The sequence below is a fragment of the Heterodontus francisci genome, chromosome 18, assembly GCF_036365525.1.
Source record: "Heterodontus francisci isolate sHetFra1 chromosome 18, sHetFra1.hap1, whole genome shotgun sequence".
Classification (NCBI taxonomy): domain Eukaryota; kingdom Metazoa; phylum Chordata; class Chondrichthyes; order Heterodontiformes; family Heterodontidae; genus Heterodontus; species Heterodontus francisci.
In genome coordinates this window covers 82164272-82188416 of record NC_090388.1, presented here as the reverse complement: position 1 = coordinate 82188416, position 24145 = coordinate 82164272, and the positions used below count along the sequence as shown (strand labels likewise).

At 41.3% G+C, this 24145-nt stretch overlaps 2 protein-coding genes across 9 annotated transcripts in view; one reads left to right on the top strand and one right to left on the bottom strand.

Annotated features, from left to right (window-relative positions):
* Positions 1–8136, bottom strand: part of cnot4b (CCR4-NOT transcription complex, subunit 4b) — a 194130-nt gene extending 185994 nt beyond the window's left edge. For 6 of the 8 annotated variants that reach the window (XM_068051068.1, XM_068051070.1, XM_068051071.1 and 3 more), the window contains exon 1: positions 7927–8135. The gene's annotated coding sequence lies outside the window, so the exon portion shown is untranslated. Of the gene's footprint in view, positions 1–7926 lie in introns of all 8 variants that reach the window. The other 2 variants (XR_010976900.1, XM_068051066.1) reach the window with 1 other exon arrangement.
* A 348-nt stretch (positions 8137–8484) lies between these two features.
* Positions 8485–24145, top strand: part of nup205 (nucleoporin 205) — a 156044-nt gene continuing 140383 nt past the window's right edge. The window contains exons 1-5 of the mRNA XM_068051065.1: positions 8485–8748; positions 18140–18282; positions 18895–19066; positions 22887–23031; positions 23874–24033. Of these exons, the coding sequence (XP_067907166.1) occupies positions 8718–8748; positions 18140–18282; positions 18895–19066; positions 22887–23031; positions 23874–24033 (651 nt within the window). The 5' untranslated portion in view covers positions 8485–8717. The remainder of the gene's footprint in view (positions 8749–18139; positions 18283–18894; positions 19067–22886; positions 23032–23873; positions 24034–24145) is intronic.

The following is a 24145-nucleotide window of genomic DNA, read 5'->3' as shown; positions in this document are numbered from 1 at the left end:
ACTCTTTATAAAAAAAAAACTCAAGTTCTCTGAAATCCAAAACTCATGCACCATCAGTAAAGAATCATTTGTTTTTCCCGACTACTCTCATGCTCTTTGGCTACAGATATATCCACTCAGGCCTGAACCCCTCACGGTGAAATAGGAGTTATTTTTAAGCTCAACCAAAATAGACAAAAAAAATCAAATCAATTGAAGTAAAAAAAAAATTCAGGTCCATTATCGTACTGCTGTTTGTGGGACCGAGTGCAATTTGGCTGCTGTGTTTGACTATTTAAGTGACTACACCTCAAAATGTAATTTGTATGCTGTGAAATGCTTTAAGAGAGCTCAAAGATATGAAAGACAAGATATGAAAGCAAGGCCAAATCTCTGCCTTTCTTGTATTTCTCTCAAAAGGTGGTCTCGGTACGAACTCAATGCCTGGCAATAAACCTCAGGTGTGAACCTACCTCTTGCTAAATGGGCAAACACTTGATTTTTATGAATTACCACTGGTGGGTTTGTGAATACAATGTCCAGTGAAACGCTCAGCAGAAAAATTAAACATTTTACTTGGGTGTTCTTTTAATGCACCAATGTGAAGGATCTGTACCTTGAGCAATAGAACACTTTTCATTTTAGCCATCCTGTGTGAGCCTGAAGCAACCAAGCACAGTACAGTTCAACTAACATACTGAGACACAAGAGTATAGCTCCCTTACCCTGCCTCAACTGCAAAAATGCATTCTAACTGCAATAGTGTGATGCTTTATTTCCCACACCAGCCACTTTATGATCCGAGTTAGGCTCTGAACAAGGCAAAATTGAGAACATTCTTGTGCTAATTTGACATTGAAATACTTACATCAAAAGGAGTGTACTTGAATCAAATGTAATCTATTGCAGCACCCAGGATACCTGAGATTTTAGATTTTAATTTTCAATTCTAGATTGACAGATTTTTGTTCAAAGTTATCAAGGAATATGGGGCAAAGGCGGATATGATAGTTTAGATCGCAGATTGGCCATGATCTCAACCAAATGGCAGAACAGCCTTGAGGGGGTAAATGGTCTGCTCCTACCTTCCTAGGTGGTCAAACATTTTAGCATTTTTAATTGTGTTACTTCCAGAGTGAAGTACAGAACTCTCACCGATGGCAGTGCGCACAGAGGAACCATTCCCCTGGACATCAAAATGATCCGTCTTAAGCAGAAACCTCACATTAATTTAAAAATAGATAGAGTGTCACCACTGGGACATCAACCACATGAAAAGCTGAGATGTACATATTTCACACTCAGCACTGCAGCTGCTTGTTTCACAAGGATTTCAGCAAAATGAAACTTATTTTTAATCTTCATTCATTACAAGAGGAAAAAAAAGTATGACTGGATTTTTTTCTTCCATGTTTAGGTTGGAACTCAAGCATAGAAAGAGTATTTTGGATTGTCTGACACTGGGGGTTAAGTACTGGTGGGTACAGGCCTGTCGCTGAAGGTGAGGGTAATTTGGGAAAATTACAGCCAATGTACAGCGCAGAAGCAGGCCATTCGGCCCAGTTGGTTTATGCTGGTGCTTATGCTCCACATAAGCCTCCTCCCACTATTGCTCATGCTCGCCCCATTAACATATCTATTAAGGGCACATCAGACATGTTTGGCACAATAAAGTGCGTTGGCTAAGTTTTTTTTTAAAATTGGCCACTGCCAATTCACTAAACTGCTGAGTGACAAACTGCTTTCAACTGTTAGAAGAGAAACCCCGATTCCTGACCAATGTCAAATACCAGGTTCCAGTGTTGCAAGACTCGAACTGTCTAAGGGTAGTCTCAGATCAATCAACATGACCAGAGGCTGAACAAGGACTGAGTCTCAAAACCAGACTGCAAATAAATGAACAGATTGTTAATTTCTCTGCACTAGGAGGTCCCAAAGCACAGTGCATTACACCCCACCCCAGTCAGAAAATCATGTGCCTTGGACTCTGCTGCTCTGAAGCTGGGTAGTAACAAACCATTAAAATAAAAGCGAAATACTGCGGATGCTGGAAATCTGAAACAAAAACAAGAAATGCTGGATTCACTCAGCAGGTCTAGCAGCATCTGTGGAAAGAGAAGCAGAGTTAACGTTTCGGGTCAGTTCCGAAGAAGGGTCACTGACCCGAAACGTTAACTCTGCTTCTCTTTCCACAGATGCTGCCAGACCTGCTGAGTGAATCCAGCATTTCTTGTTTTTGTTTTAATAACAAACCATTGATGCATCAGGTACATCCTTGCACAGCAGAAATGAAGGTGGAGGGGAAACACAACTATTAGCCAAAATATAACTATATCGTGCATGGGAGTCGGAACATCTTCACTGGGTTGTGAACAGGCAATAATGTTGACTTATTTACTTACCATTGGGACTATTTTACATTTGAGCAGGGCAAGCAGGCAGAGCTAATGAAGACTAATGCTCTAACAGCTCATGGTAACTGCTTAATAAGAAATCCTAACAAAAAAGTGTCCTGGGTAACTGTACCAAGCCTTCAGAACTGCAACATTCTAGTCATCACAGCTGAGAGAAAAAAAAAAATCACAAATAAAGAGATTGGACATTTTTCTTACTTCTTAGGCCTCAAAAACAATTCATTGCATGCAACGGTTCAGTAACACATAAGTCCACCTTCCTAATATCAGAAATATCTAGCACTAGAAGCAATCTGCACACCATTCCCATGTATTTGGTTAATTACCACCCTCACCACCCACCCCCCCAAACCCACGCAGATGGAATGAAACATTTCGGCTCAACAGGCATCTACATCATCTATCGTGTCTATGGCAGCCCGAGCTCTGTAAAGCTGCTCACTCCAATCCCAAGCCCTGCTCTTCTCTATAGCCTTTGATATTGTTCTTCACGTGTTTATCTAAATCCCTCTTAAATTATGATAGACTGGGCTTTTATAACCACTTGTGGTAATGCATTCTACATTCTAATGAACCTTTGTCTCTTTCACACCCCAATCCATGGTTCAAAATCTATATCCATTTATGCTAATTCAGTAACCCATAGAACAGTTTCAGTTTACTCTCTCAAACCCTTTTGTTATTTTGGACAGCTAAATTCAACTGCCCCCTTATTCTTTGTTGCTTGAGTTAATTCCCAACTCGCTACTTGCTTTCACCAAGCCTCAGCCCCAAGTTGTTCTGATCAAACACACTTTATTTCTACGTTGAGATAAAAACAACACACATGCTTCATAACACAGCATCCAGACTTTTATCAGGAAGTGACAGGTGAAGCTTTAGCTAACGAGTATGAGTTTTAGACGACATAGTTCTTATCCGCTGCTTTGCAACCGAAGTCAACTTTAACTATTTTTTCATTATTCCATTATTGTAGGGCACTGGCAGTCAAGATGGTGGTTTTAGGCTATGTTTCAGATGGCAGCACTGGCAGTCCTTGCAAAGGGAACACTGGAGGCCAACTAACAGATAGACAATAATGATGCATGGAGAATCTAAACACTAGACAATGAACACTGATTTTCACATCACCCCTGCTACCAGGACGGCTGTTCCATGTCAGTTGCTTTAATAGAATCAGATTTGGCACTGAAATTAAATGTTTGCGACATTGCAAGGTTGCATCTGGTCCCATGCTGGACAGAAGGAAAAAGAGACCAGTCAGCAATATAAACTGGTTATCATCTGAGAAAATGACAATGCTTGATATGCACAACAGAAATCATGAAGCTCAATACATCTATCCTTTTTTGTTACTGGAACTTTGCTGCCCAGTAATTTGTTTCTGCAGATTACTTTGAACCAAGCAGTCGGATTAATAGGCAAAGCTACAAAATCACTTGATGCACTACCTCTTGCCTCCATCTTCTTCGAGGTTATTCCTCCATTCATCCACAGTCAAATTCCCTCAAAATTACAGAAACCACTTTAAATCTGTTTGAAAAAAAAAAGGCATTAAGCCATACAAACTGGGGCATCCCAGTTTTGATTCCTGTTCTGCGCTCAGTTAGCTGATGCCAGTTGGGGTAGATACTTGCAATACGACAAATTTATAATTCCTTGGAAGGAGTGAGGAAAACAAAAAAAAAAAATCAGCTGGGGCATCACGCCAGTGATTCCTGTAAGAATGTCTGAGGCTCAGGACTAAGTTAAACATGACACTCTGTACTGAGTAGCATACTGACAATCTATGCTCAGACACAAGCAGAAAAGTGGCCACTTGGACAAAGTATTGGGGGCCTGAGCAATAACCCAGCACTCGTCTTCAGATGAGTAACAGGGAAGAAAGCAGTTAAATAACCAAATCAAAACGTACAAACTGGCCGAATGGGCAAACAATGTGTGCTGAGGAACTCGTTTCCCCCAGATTACTGTTTGACAATGCACTAAATACAATTATCAAGCATAGTTTATATACACAATACTGCCTCAAGAATGAGAACACACACATACGTATGTAATGGTGTAGACACTGAATGGAATCCTTCATTGTGTTACCTTGCACATTTCCAGTCCTCCAAAGCAATAGTTTTGCCAAATCAGTTCAGTAAATGGCCTGATATTCCAAGGCAGTCCACTGCATGAATAGTACTTAATAAGATGGGGATCTCCAAAAGCTCTCAGGTAATGAGGACAGAGAACCTGTTTAACATGTTAATGTGCCAAAATAGATTTCACAAGGTTAATTTTCTTTTCATCACATTGGCGGCAATCTTAATGACCCTCTCCAAATACTGTACTGAAAACAGCAATAAATATTCAACCATTGCAAGTATTGGCTGCGCCCCTCCGAATACCCAACTGGATGCAGAGACCGACACTGGGACAGGGATCCTCTGAAGCCCAAGTAGCCATACTTCCTGTGTGAAGTTTGACAGTGTCAGAAAGATAATCAACCACAGAGGTATCACAGCCAAGCTCAAAGCTGTCCTGATCGAGAACTCATTCATGCACTTGTTCCAGCACAAATCAGTGATCAGAAACCAGAGTTAGCTCCCACTTGTACCACCACCCCGACAGCCACCATAAATACCACACCACCCCCAATCCCTCAACCAGGGCATTGAGGGCAGTTGCTCCATCCCAACAACAAAGGAACAAACTGAGCACAGATAAGCAATTATTACTGGGACTTGGTGATGCGTTACACATAAACTCCACAAGTGGAGTTGACCAATTTATCTAAAGAGCAATTTTATATTTAACAGTATATAAGATTACAAAACAACTCAGATTAACACTGATTGCCAGAATACAGATATAAATTTATTTTAGTCAGACCAATACGACATAAATCTGTCCAAGTGCCACCTCAATTGAAGAGCACCACTGAAAAAACTAATAAAGACCAAGCAAGTGCAGTGCAAAACTACATCAGGATTCATTTGTTGTGGCCAGTTATGAGGTTAACACCCTGTCGTGCCAGCTGAACTGGTGCACTTACCAAGGAAAACTATTTGTCCAGGCTCACCAAATTTATCTGATGAGCACCTTAATCATACAGTCCAGGGAACCCCCAGGTTGAATCTCTGGTCTGAAATAACTAATAGGAACAGTTTTTTGGGTTTTAAAAATGGCATCAGCACTTCTGGGTAGAGCAAACAATACATCAAAGCTACTGTCGCCCACTGGCAAGTCTTGTACATGAATTATTGCCACCTGGACGAAATATGAAGGCATACGATCACAGCAATGAGCAAAGGTCTTGGAAAAGGGGAAGCGAAAATAGGAGACACAAAAATTCATCCTGAAACAACCCCCTTTCAAAATTGAACAAAAATGGAATCATACATTATAAAATATAGTTTGCATGACATACACAGCAAGGACATTCTCTAACCCTGCAACACAATATTTGCAAACTACCCTCTGATTAAATTCTTCAATCCACAAATCCAATTAACTTAACTATCTTTGCTAGTACTGTAGAGATTGATCAAACAGATGACTAAAAAAGTACTGGATTGCACCACAAAGGGTTCATTCAGCTAATTATGAGTTTGGTAACAGCTCAGAGTCATAGAGTTATAAAGAACACAAACAGGCCCTTCGGCCCATCTTGTCCGTGCTGCCCATCAAGCACCTATCTATTCTAATCCCATTTTCCAGCACATGGCCTTTTATGTTATGGCGGTTCAAGTGCTCATCTGAATACTTATTAAATGTTGAGGGTGCCTGCCTCTACCACCTCTTAAGGCAGTGTGTTCCAGATTTCAACGACCCTCTGAGTGAAAAGGATTTTCCTCAAATCCCCTCTAAACCTTCTGTCCCTTAGCTTAAATCTATGCCCCCTGGTTACTGACCTCACCGCTAAGGGAAAAAGTTTCTTCCTATTGAACCTATCAAAGTCCCTCATAATCTTGTGCACCTCAATCATGTCCCCCTCAGCCTTCTCTGCTCCAAGGAAAACTACCCTTTCCTTTTCAGTCTCTCTTCATAGCTTAAATGCTCCAGTCCAGGCAACATCCCAGTGAATCTCCTCTGCACCCTCTCCAGTGCAATCACATCCTTCCTATAGTGTGGTGGCCAGAACTGTACACAGTACTCCAGCTGTGGCCTAACTTGCATTTTATACAGCTCCATCGTAACCTCCCTGCTCTTACAGTCTATGCCTCAGCTAATAATGCCTTCCTAACCACCTTATCTACCTGTGTTACTGAATTACATCAATTTTGACTAGTGCCAGTTAATGCTATTGCAGTTTTGGTGAGTGTCTTTTTCTAAGTTGAAGTATCAAACTAGTATTCAGATTTGGAGCACCAATGCAAACAGGACTGCAGCTGTTCAGGAAATCCCCAGAACTAGGGACAGGTAATTAATGCAGCTGTACCAGCACATTTTTATTTTAAATTGAACTTAACATGGTCAATAAAGTGCGTCCATTCCTCACTAACAGCCCTACATTTCCTCTAACCTGTCATGCAATGACAGCCTCTCATCTGAAAGAATTGCAAATGTAAGGCTACAATACTCTCTCTCTCTTCCTCCTTTTAAACATATATGGTCAATATTCAGAAGTGTTAAAATTTGTCTGATTTTTCATATTCTATGCTGCATTTTGAATAGTCTCCTCCCCTGCTTCCTAGGTATCAACTCTCAGATGCTTGTTCAAACATTCCAGCTCAAGTAATTTAGTATTTGAATATTTTTGTAAAAGACATATTAAATTTTCACCATTTCTCTTTGAAACTCTAACATTGTATCCTGTAAATTAAACTTTAACAGTTTTAATTCATAATCAGTTAAATTCTTATAGACAACCCAAAAGTTTAAAATATGGAATAATTGTAAAAAGTACTTCACGCTACCGAGAAAAAAATGCCTGTGCCTACCCAGAGACGTGCAGTAACTTTCATCCCTTCTACTCATTACTGTAAACTCCCCCCTTGCCTGAATCTGAAGCTCAATGTTAACAATGAAGCAAAAATTAAGAATAAGTGGGGCCCCATTTATGCCCATTTTCTTAAATATAGGACAAGGCTTGCATTTCCCGATGACGAGTCAAGACGCGCTACCTTTCCTTAATTCTACTTACAAAACGGGTAAATAAACTTTTTATTCATAAATAAACGCTATAATTTTATAATAGCTTTTGTAAAGTCACGCGAATTGTGGTATTTTGTGAACAAAAAGGTAAAATTGTGTGTCGAAGGGAAAGAACAATCCTTTCCCAGATGTATCCAGATCAGGGAGAGAACTCTCACCGACTCAACATTCAAACAATTGCAACTCTCTCTCTTTCCATTAAAATGGTAATAAGAACAGCCCACCCGCCTCTCTTTTGCCGGTATAATCCCTATCCTGCTACTAATATTCAGTGATGTCGGGTAATAGCGCGGCCTGGCTGTGCCGCTGAAGCCTCCGTGTAGCAGTGACCGGGTACCAGACTCCCAGTAACTCTCTCACCCTTCTCTCACACTGTCTTTCGACTCACAATTTAAACCAAACAGAAGCTTTGAATGGTCTCTCTTTCTTTATCCGTGTCCTTTCCTGCTGGCGTGAAGTGTTTCCTGATCGGGATCTCCCTTCGCTCCTCTATTGCAGATAATTTTATATATAATTATATCTCCGGCGCTGCTCTAATTTACACACCAGCCACCATTTTTTTTCTCCCTAGGAAACTCTTACAGAGTCTGCGCATAAACACAGCCACGCATGCGCCGACCGCAGCACCTGCAACCGTTACCCTTTCCCTTGATCCCCGCCCTCAACTATCACGCGGGGGTTTCTGGGATTTGTAGTCTGCGAACCTTTTCTTTACATTTCCGGCTAAATGTTGATTTCGGCCTACAATTCCCAGATACACTCTCTCGCTATTTCTTTAAAAAATATCCATACTTGTCTCAATTGTATCGAGTTAAAAACCAACGACAATTCAAATTATTCTTTCACTTTTTAAGATTTAAAAAAAAAAGACAAGGTAATATTTTCAAGGTTACATTTTAATTTTGGGATGTGGGGGTTGCGCACGATGTCATTCCGGTGCTCTGGCGCCAGGCATGTTGGGGTGTGTAGTAAGGGTGAGGATAGGGGTCACTCGCATCCTGCCCGCAAACGGCGCCGGGTTCACGGACGCAAGATTCGGCACTGGAAACCGGAGTGGGCTGTTGACTCGAGTGTAAACGTGAGGTCGCTCAATCGCCGCGTGTGGCGACCGTTAAAGTGGTTGGCGGGGAGCGCACGCTGCGCCCGGCCGGGATTTTTCGGTTCCGGTTCCTTTCCAAGATGGCGGCTGCGACCATGGCGGTAAATTCAGGTCAGTGATTGGGGAGGAAAAACTGGCGAAGAGTCTCCGATTTAGGCCCGCCGAACATCTGCCGCTTCCCAGGCACAGGATATCGCCTGTCTCTTCGGTCTGAGGCGGCCTGGTTTTAACAGTTTGGTTTAAACCCCCGCTCTGATACGGTGTTACTCCGATCCCCGGCCCCCTTCTTGCTCGTCTCCAGTAAAACTCTCCATAGTTCAGAGGGGAGGATAAATACAGACTTGGCCGACCAAGTTAATCTTTGTCCCGTACGTTCAGTCCAATGTTTTTTAAATGCAGCACTTGATCAAGAAAGGAAATGTTTTCCTCTTGAAAATGTTTAACTCAATTCTGCCGTCTATCGCCCATAGTTGTCAATCTGAAAGCTGTAGGGAAGATATCTCTATATAATCTGTTGCGCTCTTAAATTTTTATATTTAGTGTGATTAAAAATGCATCTTCGTACTTCCATTTGATTTGTTTTATATCCAGTCGAAGATAGTTGCATAAGTGTCACATTTTAATTTTAAGTAGAGCTGCTTAACTATCCTCAAAACAGAAAATGTTGGGCACCTTTATAAAGTTCTGGTTTGGCCCCAACTGCAGTTTTGTGTCCAGTTCTGGTCACCACACTTCAGGATGGATGTGAGGGTGCAGAAGAAATTTACCAGAATGGTTCTAGGGATGGAGGATTTTCGTTACAAGGTTAGGTTGGAAAAGCTGTGTTTGTTCTCCTTATGAGGGGAGATTTTATAGAAGTGTACAAAATAAGTTAGACAAGAAAAAAAACTTGCCAGTAACAAATGGTACAAGGACTAAGGGACACATTGAAAGTTTTTTGCAAAAAATGTAGGGGGGGGATATGAGGAGGCACTTTTTTACACAGCAAGTGGTGATGACCTGGAATTCACCGCCCACAAGGGTTTTGGACGATCAATGATTTCAATCTGAAGTTGGATGGTCATTTGAGAGAACTTGACTTGGAGGGCTGCTGCGATTGAGTTGGGGAGTGCGACTGACTGCATAGCTCCGTGGAGAGCCGGCATGGACTCGATGTGCTGAAAGGCCTCCATCTGTGCCATAAATGACTCTTGACACTCAGCAGGCATCTGTGTTGAGTGAAACAGTTAACATTTTAGATCGATTATCTTTCAGTAGAACTGTCCAACGATTAAAGTTATAATGTGATGAGTTGTGTGTGTGTGTGCACGCATGTACAAAAACAAATGTTGGAAATAGCAAGTTATTCAGGTTAAAAAAAACAGGCAGTGTTCAAGTTTTTAGATATAGACCTTCATCAGAATTGGTCATATCTGTATGCCCTCATCCAACCATGTCCCTGTAACCCTATTTCATCTAATAAACACTTGATCTTTTCTTACTGTGCGCAGGACCACAGAAGGTCAAGTAGGAAACATGTGTGTCTCTTGGACCATTTACTTCTTCAGAGGACAGCATATTGTCAGTTTATATAACAATCTTTTAACAAAATGGATTCATCTTTTAATTAAATAAATAAATCTCTGTTAAATCAGTGTAATTATACTTCACCAGCAGCAGGCTTGCCATGAATGAATAAATTTAAGAAATCTGCCCAGAATATATTCCATTTGATTATGAATGTGAGTGGTGTAACACACCAGCTACTCAGTAATTAAATAAACATGCCCTGAATTGATGTACTGAGACTTTGGGGACAACAGGAAGAGCTACAAATTAGTTCTCTCGCTTTCTGATGTATTTAAAAAGGAAAAGACGAAGTGAAGGTGAGTGTTGGTCCTCTAGAGAGTGAGAATGGAGAGTTAATAGTAGATAATAAGGAAATGGTGGATGAAATGAACAAATGCTTTGTTTCTGTCTTCACTACAGAGGATACAAAAAACATTCCAGTAATAGCTGTAAATCAGGAGGTGGAAGGAAGAGAGTAACTTCGTAAAATTACAATCACCAGGGAAGCAGTTCTGACCAAACTGATGGAGCTGTGGGCTGACAAGTCCCCAGTCTTGATGGGCTTCATTATAAGTTCTTAAAAGAGGTGGCTAATGAGGTAGTAGATGTAAATTTTTAAAAATTCGCTAGATTCTGGAAAGGTTCCATCAGACCAGAAAGTAGTAAATATAACCCTTCTATTCCAGAAGTTGGCAGGGGGGGTGGGGGCAGAAAACAGGCCAGTTAACTTGATGTCGTGGGGAAGGTGTGAGAATCGATTATTAAGGAGGCTATCACTGGGCACTTAGAAAAACTTAAGGTAATCGGGAATAGTCGGCATGGCTTTGTGAAAGGAAGATCATGTTTTGCCAATTTATTGGAGTTCTTTTAAGGAGTTACATGCGCTGTGGATAAAGGGGAGCCCGTTGACATAGTGTACTTGGATTTCCAGAAGGCATTTGACAAGGTGCCACATAAAAGGTTATTGCGCAAAATAGGAACTCATGGTGTAGTGGGTAACATGTTAGCATGGATAGAAGATTAGCTGGCTGGCAGAAAATAGAGAGTATGCATAAGGGGGATCCTTTTCTGATTGGCAGGATGTGATGCGTGGAGTCCCACAGGGGTCTGTGCTCAGGCTTCAACTTTTTACAGTTTATAGCAATGACTTAGATGAGGGGAGCGATCACATGATAGTTAAATTTGCAGATGACACAAAGATAGGTAGGAAAGTAAGTTGTGAAGAGGACATAAGGAGCTTGCAGACTGATTTAGATGGTTTGAGTGAGTGGGCAAAAATCTGGTAGATGGAGTATAATGTGGGAAAATGTGAAGTTCTTCACTTTGGCAGGAAGAATTAAAAAAACAGTATGATGTAAATGGAGAACGACTGCAGAACTCCAAGGTGAAGAGCGATCTAGGTGTTCTGGTGCATGAGTCACAAAAGGTTAATATACAGGTACAGCAAGTAATTAAGAAGGCTAAGGAATGCTATCCTTTATTACGAGAGGAATTAAAAATAAAAGGATGTTATGCTTCAGTTACACAGGGCATTGGTGAGACCACATCTCGAATACTGTTTGCTGTTTTAGTCTCCTTATTTAAAGAAGCATGTGCATGTGTTGGAGGCAGTTCAGAGGAGGTTTACTGGATTGATCCCTGGAATGAGCGGGTTGTCTTAGGAGGAAAGGTTGGGCAGACTGGGCTTGTTTTCACTGGAGTTTAGAAGAGTGAGGGGATATTTGATTGAAGTATATAAGATCCTGAATGGTCTTGACAAGGTGGATGTGGAAAGGATGTTTCCTCTTGTAGGGGAGTCCAGAACTCGAAGGCACTGTTTTAAAATTAAGGGTCGCCCTTTTAGGACAGACATGAGAAATTTTTCTCTGAGTGTTGTACGACTTTGTAATTCTCTGCCTCAGAAGGTGGTGGAGGCGGGATCATTGAATAATTTTAAGGCAGGAGTAGATAGATTTTTGTTAGGCAAGGGAATCAAAGGTTATCAGGAGTACATGGGAGTGTGGAATTTGAGACACAAACAGATCAGCCATGATCTTATTGAATGGTGGAGCAGGCTAGAGGGGCCGAATGGCCTAATTCTCTGAATTCGTATCTTTGTATGTTGGTAATCTCTTCTGCAATGGATATCTCTGACATACTGAGCCGACCTGAATGGTGGTGGTTCTGAAGATCCAGAAGCAATTTTCCAAATATGCTTAATAAGTATTTCAGTACATTATTTTGGTGCCCCTCAAAATGTGAAATGGAACTCTTCACGTTTCAGGCAATTGTGTCAGTTCCCAGCACACTCAGGACACAGGCAGATGCAGAATGGAGCTTTCCCAACTCTGTACCCAAGAATGTGATCTGGTCCGAACCACAGAAGAGAACACCATATTGCAACAGTGTAATATTTTTCCATTTGCTGCATGAGCTATCGTATTGGTGAGATTCCCAATTACTGTTGAATTTTGGACCATTTTGCAGTGCCGTCCCACAAAGAATTGGAACCTAATTGGCAGCAGATAGAGGAAACTTATCACTTTGGTCTGTGTTGGATTTATTTATTTAGAGATACAGCACTGAAACAGGCCCTTTGGCCCACCGAGTCTGTGCCGACCATCAACCACCCATTTATACTATTCCTACATTAATCCCATCCCCACCTTTCCTTAATTCCCCTACCACCTATACTAGGGGCAATTTATAATGGCCAATTTACCTATCAACCTGCAAGTCTTTGGCTGTGGGTCCAGGTTTCAGATGAAAGTCCAGTGTCAACAATTAGGATTGCATTTTTCAGAAATATAAGGATAATATTTGCCACGTGTTTTGTAGGCCTCAGTAAGTACCTCCTCAAATAACATTGCTAGTTTCTCCTTTGAGCTCACCGCGATTTTCTGTTACCATCTTTCAGTACCAGGAGGTCATTACCCAGCGATTTTTCATGGATTAGTAGGTGGAGCTACAGAATGAAAATTCTAAATCATTGGTAAAAATTGTGGAACTATCATATATGATGAAAATGGCATTTGTCTTATTTGACAAAGCTTGCATTTTTATAGCACCTTTTAATGTAAGAAATACCCAAAGCATTTAACCAAGTAATCAGTAACAACTAGGAGTAGGCCACACGGCCCCTTGAGCCTGCACCACCATTCAATAAGATCATGGCTGAACTTCTACATCAACTCCACTCTCCCGCTCTATCCCCAATTCCCTTGCTTCCCTTTGTGCTCACCGATCCATTGATCTCAACCTTGAATGTACTCAAGAAGTGAGCATCCAGAGCCCTCTGGGGTAGAGAATTCCAAAAATTCACAACCGGCTGAGTGAAGAACATAAGAAAAAGGAGCAGGAGTCTCTACCTCTCCTTAAATACACTTAGTGACCTAGCCTCCACAACTCTCTGAGGTAAAGAACTCCAGAGATTCACCACCTTCTGAGAAAAGAAATTCCTTCCCATCTAAGTTTTAAATGTGTGCCTCCTCATTCTGTAACTATGTCCCCTAGTTCGAGATTCCCCCACCAGTGGAAACATATTCTCAACATCTACCCTTTCAAGCCCCCTTAGAACCTTATGTGTTCCACTAAGATCACCCCTCATTCTGCTAAACTCCAATGAATAAAGGCCTAACCTCTTTAGCCGTTCTTGATAAGACAACCCCTTCATCCCAGAAATCAGCCGAGTGAACCTTTTCTGAACTGCCTCCAATGCCAGTATATCCTTCCTTAAATACGGGGACCAAAACTGTACGCTGTACTCCAGGTGTGGCCTCACCAACACCCTGTACAGTTGTAACAAGACTTCCTTATTTTTAAACTCCAACCCCCTAGCAATAAAGGTCAAAATTCCATTTGCCTTCCTAATTACTTGCTGCACCTGCATGCTAATTTTTTGTGTTTCATGTACAAGAACACCCAGATCCCTCTGTACTGCAGTATTTTGTAGTCTTTCTCCATCTAAATAATCTGCTTTTTTCTTCTTCCTACCAAAGTGGATGACCTCACACTTTCTCACATTGAACACCATCTGCCAAGTTTTTGCCCACTCACTTAACCTATCTATATCCCTTTGCAGATTCTTTGTGTCCTCATCACAACATGCCTTCCCACCTATTTTTGTATCGTTTGCAAATTTGGATGCACTACACTCAGTCCCTTCCTCCAAGTCATTAATATAGATAGTAAATAGTTGAGGCCCTAGGACCGATACTTGTGGCACCCCACTAGTTACGTCTTTCCAACCTGAAAAAGACCCATTGATCCCGACCCTCTGCCTTTTGTGTGTGAGCCAATCCTCAATCCATGCCAACACATTACCCCCAATACCCTGAGCTCCTATTTTGTGCAATAACCATATGGAACGCCTTCTAAAAATCCAAATACACAACATCTGCTGGTTCCCCTTTATCCACTCTGTTTCTTATATCCTCAAAGAACCCAACAAATTTGTCAAACATTATTTCCCTTTCATAAAGCCATGTTGGCTCTGCTTGATTGCATTATGTTTTTCTAAATGTGCTCCTATTTCTTCCTTGGTAATGGAGTCTAGCATTTTCCCAATGACAGATGTTCCCTGTTATTAATTCCCCAGTCTCATCCTCTAAGGGTCCCACACTTACTTTAGCTACTTCCTTTTTAAATACCTATAGAAGCTCTTAGTGTTTGTTTTTATATTTCATGCTAATTTACTCTCATGATCAATTTTCTTCCTCTTGACCTTTTTTTTAGTCATCAGCTGCTAGTTTCTAAAAAAATTCCCAATCCTCTGGCCCACCACTAGCTTTTGCCACTTTGTAGGCCTTTGTTTTTGATTTGATACTCTCCTTAACTTCCTTTGTTATCCATGGGTGGTTCATTGTTCACTTTGAGTCCTTCCTTCTGACTGGAAGGAATGTTTGCTGAGTGTTATGAAATATCTGCTTAAAAGTCTGCCACTGCTCATCTACTGACTTCCCCTGTAGTCTATTTTCCCAGCCCGCTTTAGATAACTCTTTCTTCATACTTCTGTAATTGCCCTTGTTTAAGTTGTAGACACAGGTTTGAGACCCGAGTTGCTCACCCTCAAACTGAATTTGAAATTCTACCATGTTATGATCGCTTCCCCCTAAAGGATCCTTAACTACGAGATCTCTTAATAATCCTACCTCATTACACATTACCAAATCTAAAATAGCCTGTTCCCGGGTAGGTTCTGCAACGTATTGGTCTAAGAAACAATCCCTGATGCACTCTACAAATTTGTCTTCCATGTTAATCTTGCCAATTTGATTTGTCCAGTCTATATGCAGATTAAAATCACCCATGATAATTGCAGTGCCCTTCTTACATGCCTCCATTTATTCCTGATTTATATTTTGTCTCAAACAGTCAACTCCTCGGGGGCCTATAGACCACTCCCACCCGTGATTTCTTTCCCTTGCTATTCCTTATTTCCACCCAAACTGATTCTACATCACGATCTGTTACACCTATATTATTACTCACAACTGCACTGATACCTTCCTTTAATAACAAAGCTACCCCACCTCCTTTTCCTTTCTGCCTATTCTTCCGGAGCGTTGCACATCCTTAAACATTGAGATTCCAGTCCTGGTCATCCTGCTACCACGTCTCTGTGATAGCTATCAAATCATATTCATTGATTTATATCTGTGCCGTCAGCTCATCTATCTTGATACAAATGCTATGTGCATTCAGATAAAGAGCCTTAAGCTTTGACTTTTTACCATTTTTATCTACTCTGGTTCTAATTTCTGCTGTACTCTTGTGCTTGTATTCTCTGTCCCTTCCTGTCACACTCTTGACTAATGTATGCCCCTTCACTACCCTGCACCTCTGCTCTTTCATTACTTTTCAACGTTTTAAACTTCCCTTCAATTAAATTTCTCCTCATCTCAGTCCTAAGTGGCTGATCCCTTATCCTGAGACGATGACTCCTAGTTCTTGACTTTCCAGCAAGGAGAAACAGCCGCTCAGTATCTACCATGTCAAGCCCTCCCTAAGAATTTAATATGTTTCAACGAGATCACCTCTTCTGAACTCGAGAGAAAATAGAGCCATTCGATACTATCTCTCCTCATCACATAACCTTCTTGTCCCAGGATTCAATTGAGTGAACCTTTGTTGTATCCCCTCTAAAGTAAGCATATCCTTTCTTAGGTGCAGAGACCAAAACTGCACACAGGACTCCTGGTGTGGTCTTTTCAAAGCCCTAGATAATTGTGTTAAGACCTACTTTTGTACTCCAACCTTCTTGCAATAAATGCTAACATACCATTTGCCTTCCTAATTCCTTGCTTTACCTGCATGTTAACTTTCTGTGTTCAAGCAGAAGAACACAGAATCCCTCTGAACACCGAGATTAACTAGGCTTTCACTTAAAAGAAAATTCTGCTTTTCCATTCTTCCTACCAAGAAGTCACCTTAAATGAATGGACCAAGTGAGTTTTACTGGAAGTGAACTCACAGTTATATGGATACTAATCAGGTGAAACGTTCAGGATCATATATAGTTGATTGTGCCTTCTCCACTCCAGTAACCTGTGCTTGACATATAGTACTATGATCAGGTGAGGAGGGGTCACCAGGCTCCCCTCTTGTCCTTTTTGTTTGACCGCAACAGGCTTTATTCCTTTTAAAATAGTGGATGTGTTTACCACTTCTGTGAGTGTTTTACCTTTGTTGTGATCGTAGAAGAACCAATCGGACAGATTTTCTTGAGTTTAAACAAGAAAGAGGTGAGTTTATTGTACTAGAGATAAAATAATAAACTACACTTTCACTCACATGCACACCCGAGAATCTCTCACAAACAGATTCCAGAGTGATAAGGGATAGCTCGGTTGAATTAGAGTCCAGAACAGATAAAAATAATATGCACTCTGTGGGGTCTGGTAATTCCATTGTCTTCCAGCTGAAGTTGTGATCTTGAAGTCCCTGGCTGGTAAAGGTACACTCTGTGGCTGGCCCACCTGGTTCAGGTTTTTCTTGGAGACAGCGTTCCAGGTGGCTTTCTTCCCCAGCGTCTCTATCTGTAGCAATGATAGGCTTGGATGTACCACAGTCACAAACAGGTTTCAAACTTGCAATGTTATTTGGAGAGAGCGACACACACATACAGTCTTGTCTGCCTCAAAGTCTCAGGAGCTTGTCCTTTTGCAAAAGACTGCTTGTTTCTCCCAAATGGGGAGGCGGTCACATGATTGTCCACTGTCCTCGTTTGCAGTTTAATTAGATTCGAATCTAGGTATTTTTCAAACTCTCTCGAGTCTCATCGTTTCACTGTTCACTCCCTGGTGATATGACTCCACTGTTAATGTTCCAAGATGGCTTTGAATGTTTTGACATTCAAAGTGAAGCTGTTAGCTGTTTCCAAATTCATGAGGCATTGTTCTGGGTGCAACCTTGTCAGACATGTGTCTCCAATTCGATGTCCTGGAATTTGAGGTAGTTCAATGCAAATTGTGGTAGCCATCTTGGCTGCCAGCTTTTTAAATGTTAATTGTGGGATCCCAGCTCCTTTTTAAAAGTTTAATGTAGGTTTCCAACTGATGAATTAAATAATCCTCATTGATATAGCATGTTTTCTTGACAGTGGAGTGTCTGATTTACATTTTGGTGTTGTACTCAGATGGCATAATGAATTTGGGATTGTAATCATGTTTTGTTGGTGCCTGTGTTTTATGAGTAAGGTCCTCAGAAGAGGATCTTAATCTTGGGTCAGTGGCAAATTGTGTTTGATTAATGTTTGTTCAGTCTGCAGTTAGATAGAGTGAGGTACCTAGAATAGAAGTGTTCCCTTTTCACAGCCCTAATATCCTTCTGCTCTGTGTACAAAATTCACAGTTTATTTTTAAGTAATGATGCTCGTTGAACTTATCTCCATATATTTTTCTCAAAGAGGTTGCCATGACAAGTGTAAATTTCATGGCTGCTAATTTACTGTTGGCTTTTGTTTTGTGTGCTGCAGCTGCCAGTTTGTGGGGGCCATACAAAGAGATCTGGCAGACAGTGGAGAGTGTGATCTGGAAGCGTCTGCCAGAAGCCGTTCACCTTTTGGACCTTACCCTCAAAAAGCACAAACCGGACTTCATTTCCCTCTTCAAGAATCCAGTGAGTTTTTCTGCCCTGCTTACTTAATTTCAACCAATAAAGGCACACTGATGAAGCGCGAACAAGGTATCTGCCACAGAAAGGAAATGGCAGACCTAAAGGTCTGGACTAGAACAACCATATTTAGCAGGAGAAACTGAGCCATGCAGAGCCCAAGATCAAACATTAAAAAATCTGGAAAACCAACATAATGCCAACAACAAAATCCCGCAGTCATCCAGGGAAGGACGTTTTTCGAGCTTTTTTTTTTGAAGGAAACAGGCAGCAGGCAGTTCGACCTTGTAGAATGTGAGACCAATTATTAGGCTTCAATATCACCCTGGCTGAGGCCAGCTAACCGCACATATTGGGATTGAACCTCTGATTTTTCGGGTCTGTATGGCTCAGCATCATAACCAGCAAGTTTTCAATTCTAATTGGCCAGCTTCTGGGAGGTGAGGCTTTTCATGCAACAGTCATTCACTCTGATTGGAGTAATGGAACTGAGAGAAATATGTGTAGCGTTCATTTACGGGAAAAAATTCAAACTTTATTTTTGACCATTGTGCTGATCTCTTACCGGGGTCCTTGTGGAGTTGAAATTAACAGGTCTTTGTATTTTTTTTTGTTCAGGCTAAAAACGTACAGCATCGGGAGAAGGTGAAGAAAGCCAGCATTGAGGGGATTGCCATCCAGGGTCAGCAGGGGACCAGGCTGCTTCCAGAACAGCTGATCAACGAGGCTTTCATTTTGAGTGACCTCTTCGACATCGGAGAGCTTGCAGCGGTAGAGCTACTGCTGGCCGGTTTGTAGTTTTGAAGTTCTGCTTTGATCCATGTGACAGCCTTTACTTGAATGCAGTGGTCCAAGGTCTGTCCACGGAATCCAGGACTGTTTGGCATTAAAGCCAGCATCCTTTTCCTGCTTCATCTGAACAATTTCCGGAGCAAATTGCACTGTGTACTGTTCAGTTGTGATTTTAGTTGCATTTGAACTTTGAGTTAAAGTTGAGACACATTAATTAATAAATTCAATTGGTTAATAAAAATCTAGAATTGAAAGCCAGTCTCAGTAATGGTATCATAAAACGATCATTGATTGTTGTAAAAGTCCATCTGGTTCACTAATGTCCTTTAGGGAAGGAAATCTGCCCTAACCTGGTCTGGCCTAGATGTGACTCTAGACCCACAGCAATGTGGCTAACTCTTAACTACCCTCTGAAAAGGATCAACATACTACTCATTTGTCAAGAGTAGTTAGGGATGGGCAACAAATGCTGGCCTTACCAGCAGCGCCCACATCCCATGACAGATTTTTTAAAAATGCATCAATTTTATTCTTTTTCTCACAAACTCATTCCTTTTCTGTGAAGCTCTGCTCCAACTGAGGTACTGTTTCTTCGCACTGTTGGCCCTCTGGTACCTAACCTAACTGATAATTTTCCTGTACAAGATGGTTAGGTCAGAAGGTTATTTGACTATGGGGCCTCATAATCAGACTCAATTCTGTTCTCTGCTGATTTCCAGACACACTCCAAGAGGAGGCAATGCAGTCAGGAACAAAATTCTTGTCACTTGCTCGACTAGAGGTTTGTGGTGGCACTCCACTGCCCTGTTTGAAATTAGCTATCTTGGCACCTAGTGGGAATTCAAACTTTTATTTAACGTGGCTTAATACTACACCAACTGGTGTTTTCACAGGTTGATTTCTGATTTGTGCAATGAACAGACCGCAAGTACGAAACTAGCTTTTTGAATGAAAGAAATTAAACTTACGGGGTGGTCATTGCACAGAAACTGTCCAAACACCAACTGTGTTTAATTCTAAATTCTTGGCTGTGGATCACTAACACAAGGATGTAATATCTAGCATTCTGAGGGTAACATGTATGAGCGGTCTGATTAAACCTTAAATTAAGATTGAGGCCAGGGGTCAACTCACATGATTCTCTATTAGCTCATACAGAAGTACTTTTTGTCCCATAACTGCTGCTGGTGAAGTCTCTTCTCACAGCTGGACATGATACAGTATAAAGCTCGTCATCGTTTGACAATCTTGGTTTCACAATTTCAGTTGTTAGCTCTTAATGCTGATAGGGTCCATGCTGCTATAACCTTTGTTCTTCCTAAACTGCACATATGCTACCTTATACACTGGTCCTTTTTCTTGCCTAAAATCAAGGCTGACTGCATGGTGACCTACATTAAGTTATTCTTTTCTGGGACCTCTGCATGTGAAAGAAACTTAGACTTTTCCAGCCAATTAAGTACTTTTGAAGTACATTATACAAATATAGGAAATATGGCAACCAATTTGCACACAGTAAGCTCCCACACACAGCAATGTGAAAATGTTGATCTGTTTTAGTGATGACGTTTGAGGAATCAATATTGTCCACACCAAGGTGAACTCCTCTGCTCTTCTTTGAATAGTGCAGTGGGATCTTTTACATCCACCTGAGAGGACAGATGGAGCCTTGGTTTTAGTACTCATCTTCCAGCAGTGCAGAACTCCCTCAGTACAGCATTGGAGTGTCAGCCGAGATTTGTGCTCAGGTCTCCGGAGTGGAATTTGAACTTGCAGCCTTCTAACTTACAGTTGAGAATGCGATCCACTGAGCCATGGCTGACGGAGTGTCAAACTCCTTGCCTTCCTCAATGTTTCCTTCCTTCTACAATCATCAGGCTTTTAGAGCCCAAACTGAGCAATACCCAGTTCATACTTAGAGATTTACCTTCTCCTCTGTTCTCATCCTTGCACGACAGATCATGACCATTTCCTAGATTTCTTAATTTTACATGAGCATTGATGTTTTCAGTCAAAGGAGATACCTTCGAGTAGGATCCAGTGAATTAATGTTTTACTAAACCTAATTTAGCAGGAGCTCTGAGTTTTCTCCCAGGCATGAGTGTGGCTTTCTTTTTCTAAGTTAGCAACTCTCCTGTTGCAGCTTGCTACTCAGAGTGAGCAAACAAATTTGAAGTTTCTTTGCATTGTGATGCAATCGTTGACACAGGATATCAGGAGCTTCTGTGTTGTGCATTTTCTGTAATGTATAGTTTTTGATTCGTTATTCCTGATGTATTGTGTGCTGTCAGAACCTAAGAATTGCAGGGGTGGCCAATTTTGTCCAAAAATTCTAATGCTCACCGCCAAGTTGATTGGTATAGTGAGCCTTTCAGGTCTTGGAGTAATCAGCTGATGCTGACAGGATAAAAGTCTTCCATTGGTATAGATAAGCAAAACTCTAGCACTGAATTGGCAGTTTTACTCAGGGCCTTGGGATGTTCTTGCCTAAAATGTAGATTTCAGTTTTAAAAAGATTTGAAATAGGTAATGACTAAACTCTGCAGGCTTCTGTATCAGTGGGCTTAATGGCTGCACCCAAATATAAACATCGTCGCCCTAATCTGGGTTTCTTTGAAAGATATAGCGAAACCATTAGGTTCAGACTGTTGGAGTTGAAAGTGAAACACTGGATTTGGTTTTCCAATCCATGCCCGTGTGTAATTGTTGCTCTGTATTCTGGATCAATCCTTCCATAAATATGTGATCAGAGTTTACAAACTGCAGCATGGAATGCTCCCCTAATCATCATTATTTCTCTGCAGGTTGGCAGAGGCATACAATGTTTCCAGATTTCTAAGCTGCTTTTGTGTTGCTGTCAGTGAGGTGTTTTCCTTGTCGATTCCCAAAGTGCGAGTCTCACAATGTCAATGTAAACCTGCCAGATTTCCCCAAGGCCAGCATCCAGAAGGAACCTTTTTTTTGAACAACAAACCCTTCTGAGAACCAAACGTAGCAAATCGGCATGCTCGCATGGCAGTTGCTCTCGTACAGTCAGACTTGGACTTCAGGAGGCTGTAGCGCCAGCTCACACTGACAGATTTACAACACTTCAGTAACTTTAAAGCTTCCAAGCCTTTGTTTCTGTAATACTAAATTTGATTAAAAATAAGATGGATTGGATTTAAGTCAGAGTCGTTTGCAAACTTGTTATCAGGATGTGAGCCCAGGCAGCAGTTTCCTTCAGGGCTTTTTAGGAAAATTTGCACCACAAACATTGGATACAGACCGTCTTTGTCTGTAACACTCTGACACAGCACGTTTCTCATTTTAAATGTTCCACAGATAGATGTTAGCTGGTGGTTAGATTGATTCCCATGCTGGACGGGAGCAGGGAGGAGCTATAGAGATGGAGTTTTTTTTTAAGGAGGCACCAACATCAGTACTACCTGTCTGCTGGAGTGCAATGTCCCATAAATCTCGAGCCTTGAACGGAGGTGCATAAATCTATATCAATGATGGGCCCTCAGGTCATTTTTGAAGTAGTGCTCCTATAACTCAAGCTATCAGCCACCTCAACCTCTCGACCAGTCTCCTGGAAACCCCTTTGTGTTGCCACCAATTCCCCATCTCTGCAAAGACGTCTTCTTTTGCTGTGTTTTCAGATGTCATCTGCTTCATCTCTCACTTTCTCCTTCTTGTCCTTTGATCTGGTGTAAAACACCTTGTTAGGTGTATTTTGTGAAAGGTGCTCTCTAAGTGTCTGTTGTCAAACAGATGACTCTTGATTTTCAGCTGCCTCGTGAGCGCCTTTAATTTGACCATGCTTATCTTCACAGGCGAGCATCAGCTGCCCCGATTCCCTGGCCTGACGCGTGGTTTGGTGGCCATACTGCTGTATTGGGATGGGAAGAGGTGCATTGCAAACTCCTTGCATTCTCTCATACAATCACGACAAGGCAAAACATGGACTCTGGAACTCAGGTCTGTTTTTCACCTGAAGCCCTATAAATTAAACAGGTGCAAAATAAATATTCAAAACTCGTATTGTTATCTGAATCTGCCTGTCCAGGCTTGCCTTCCATTTTTTTGTCCAGAAATACAAAGTTGCTTCTAAATTTTAAAAAATTATGGATAACAACATAATCTGTATAGCAAAAAGGATTCTGCATTGTCATGATATATTGAGAATGTCTTTGTTTAACTTAAATATTGTAGGTGATTCCTAGGAGAATAGCTGTACCTCCTGGTGTGGTACTGAGTTGTACATAGCAGCAAGGTCTCAGGTTCCATTCTGGATTGGTGCTAAGTTGGGTGATTTTGAAGGGGGCACTATAATTATCCAGCGACTCCAGGTTAGGAAAGGGAATTTTATCTGGGGTTTCCACCCCTGATTGCAATTCAGTAATTCCTGCAAGAAAAGTACTTATTGGTCGGTGTTGGGCAAATGCAGTGCCATGCTCTGATTTGATCTTTTGCCCCTGCCCTACTTTCTCAAATTCCCAGATTAATTCATTGTGTAAGCTCACATATGAAGAGGCCAACTTAATCAAGGTCTGTTGTTCCGCTGAAACGCTCCCCACCATGTATTGGCAGCTTTGGGACAGTAGACCAATCAAGTGGTGCTGAATAATTTATAGTACTCACAGTAAGCTTTTAAATGGAATGTTTTTAATATTATGTAGTTAAAAACAGCATTTTTTACATGCTGTAATCCATTGATTTATTTTCATGGTTAAGAGTGACTCAGATTCTAAGTAAGTGAGTTATTGATAGGAGGACTAACATATAAACACCTTGAGATTACAAGTGAATTATCTTTGCAGTTCAGAGCTTGTATCCATGACAACACGGTTTACCGACGAATTGATGGAGCAGGGGCTGACTCAGAAGGTGCTGTGCTTGATCAATCAAATAAGCCTCAACAACGAGTTTGAAAAATTGCAAACTGCGCGTGGCTTGGGCAATGCTTCTCATCGCAAAGGGGTAAGAGTTAAAGCTGTTTTATTTTCAGAGTGGTTAGCAGCTAGAAGATGAAAGCATTCAACAAGGTTTTTGTTTGACTGGCAGTGATGTTTTTGAATGGTTGAAAGACTAT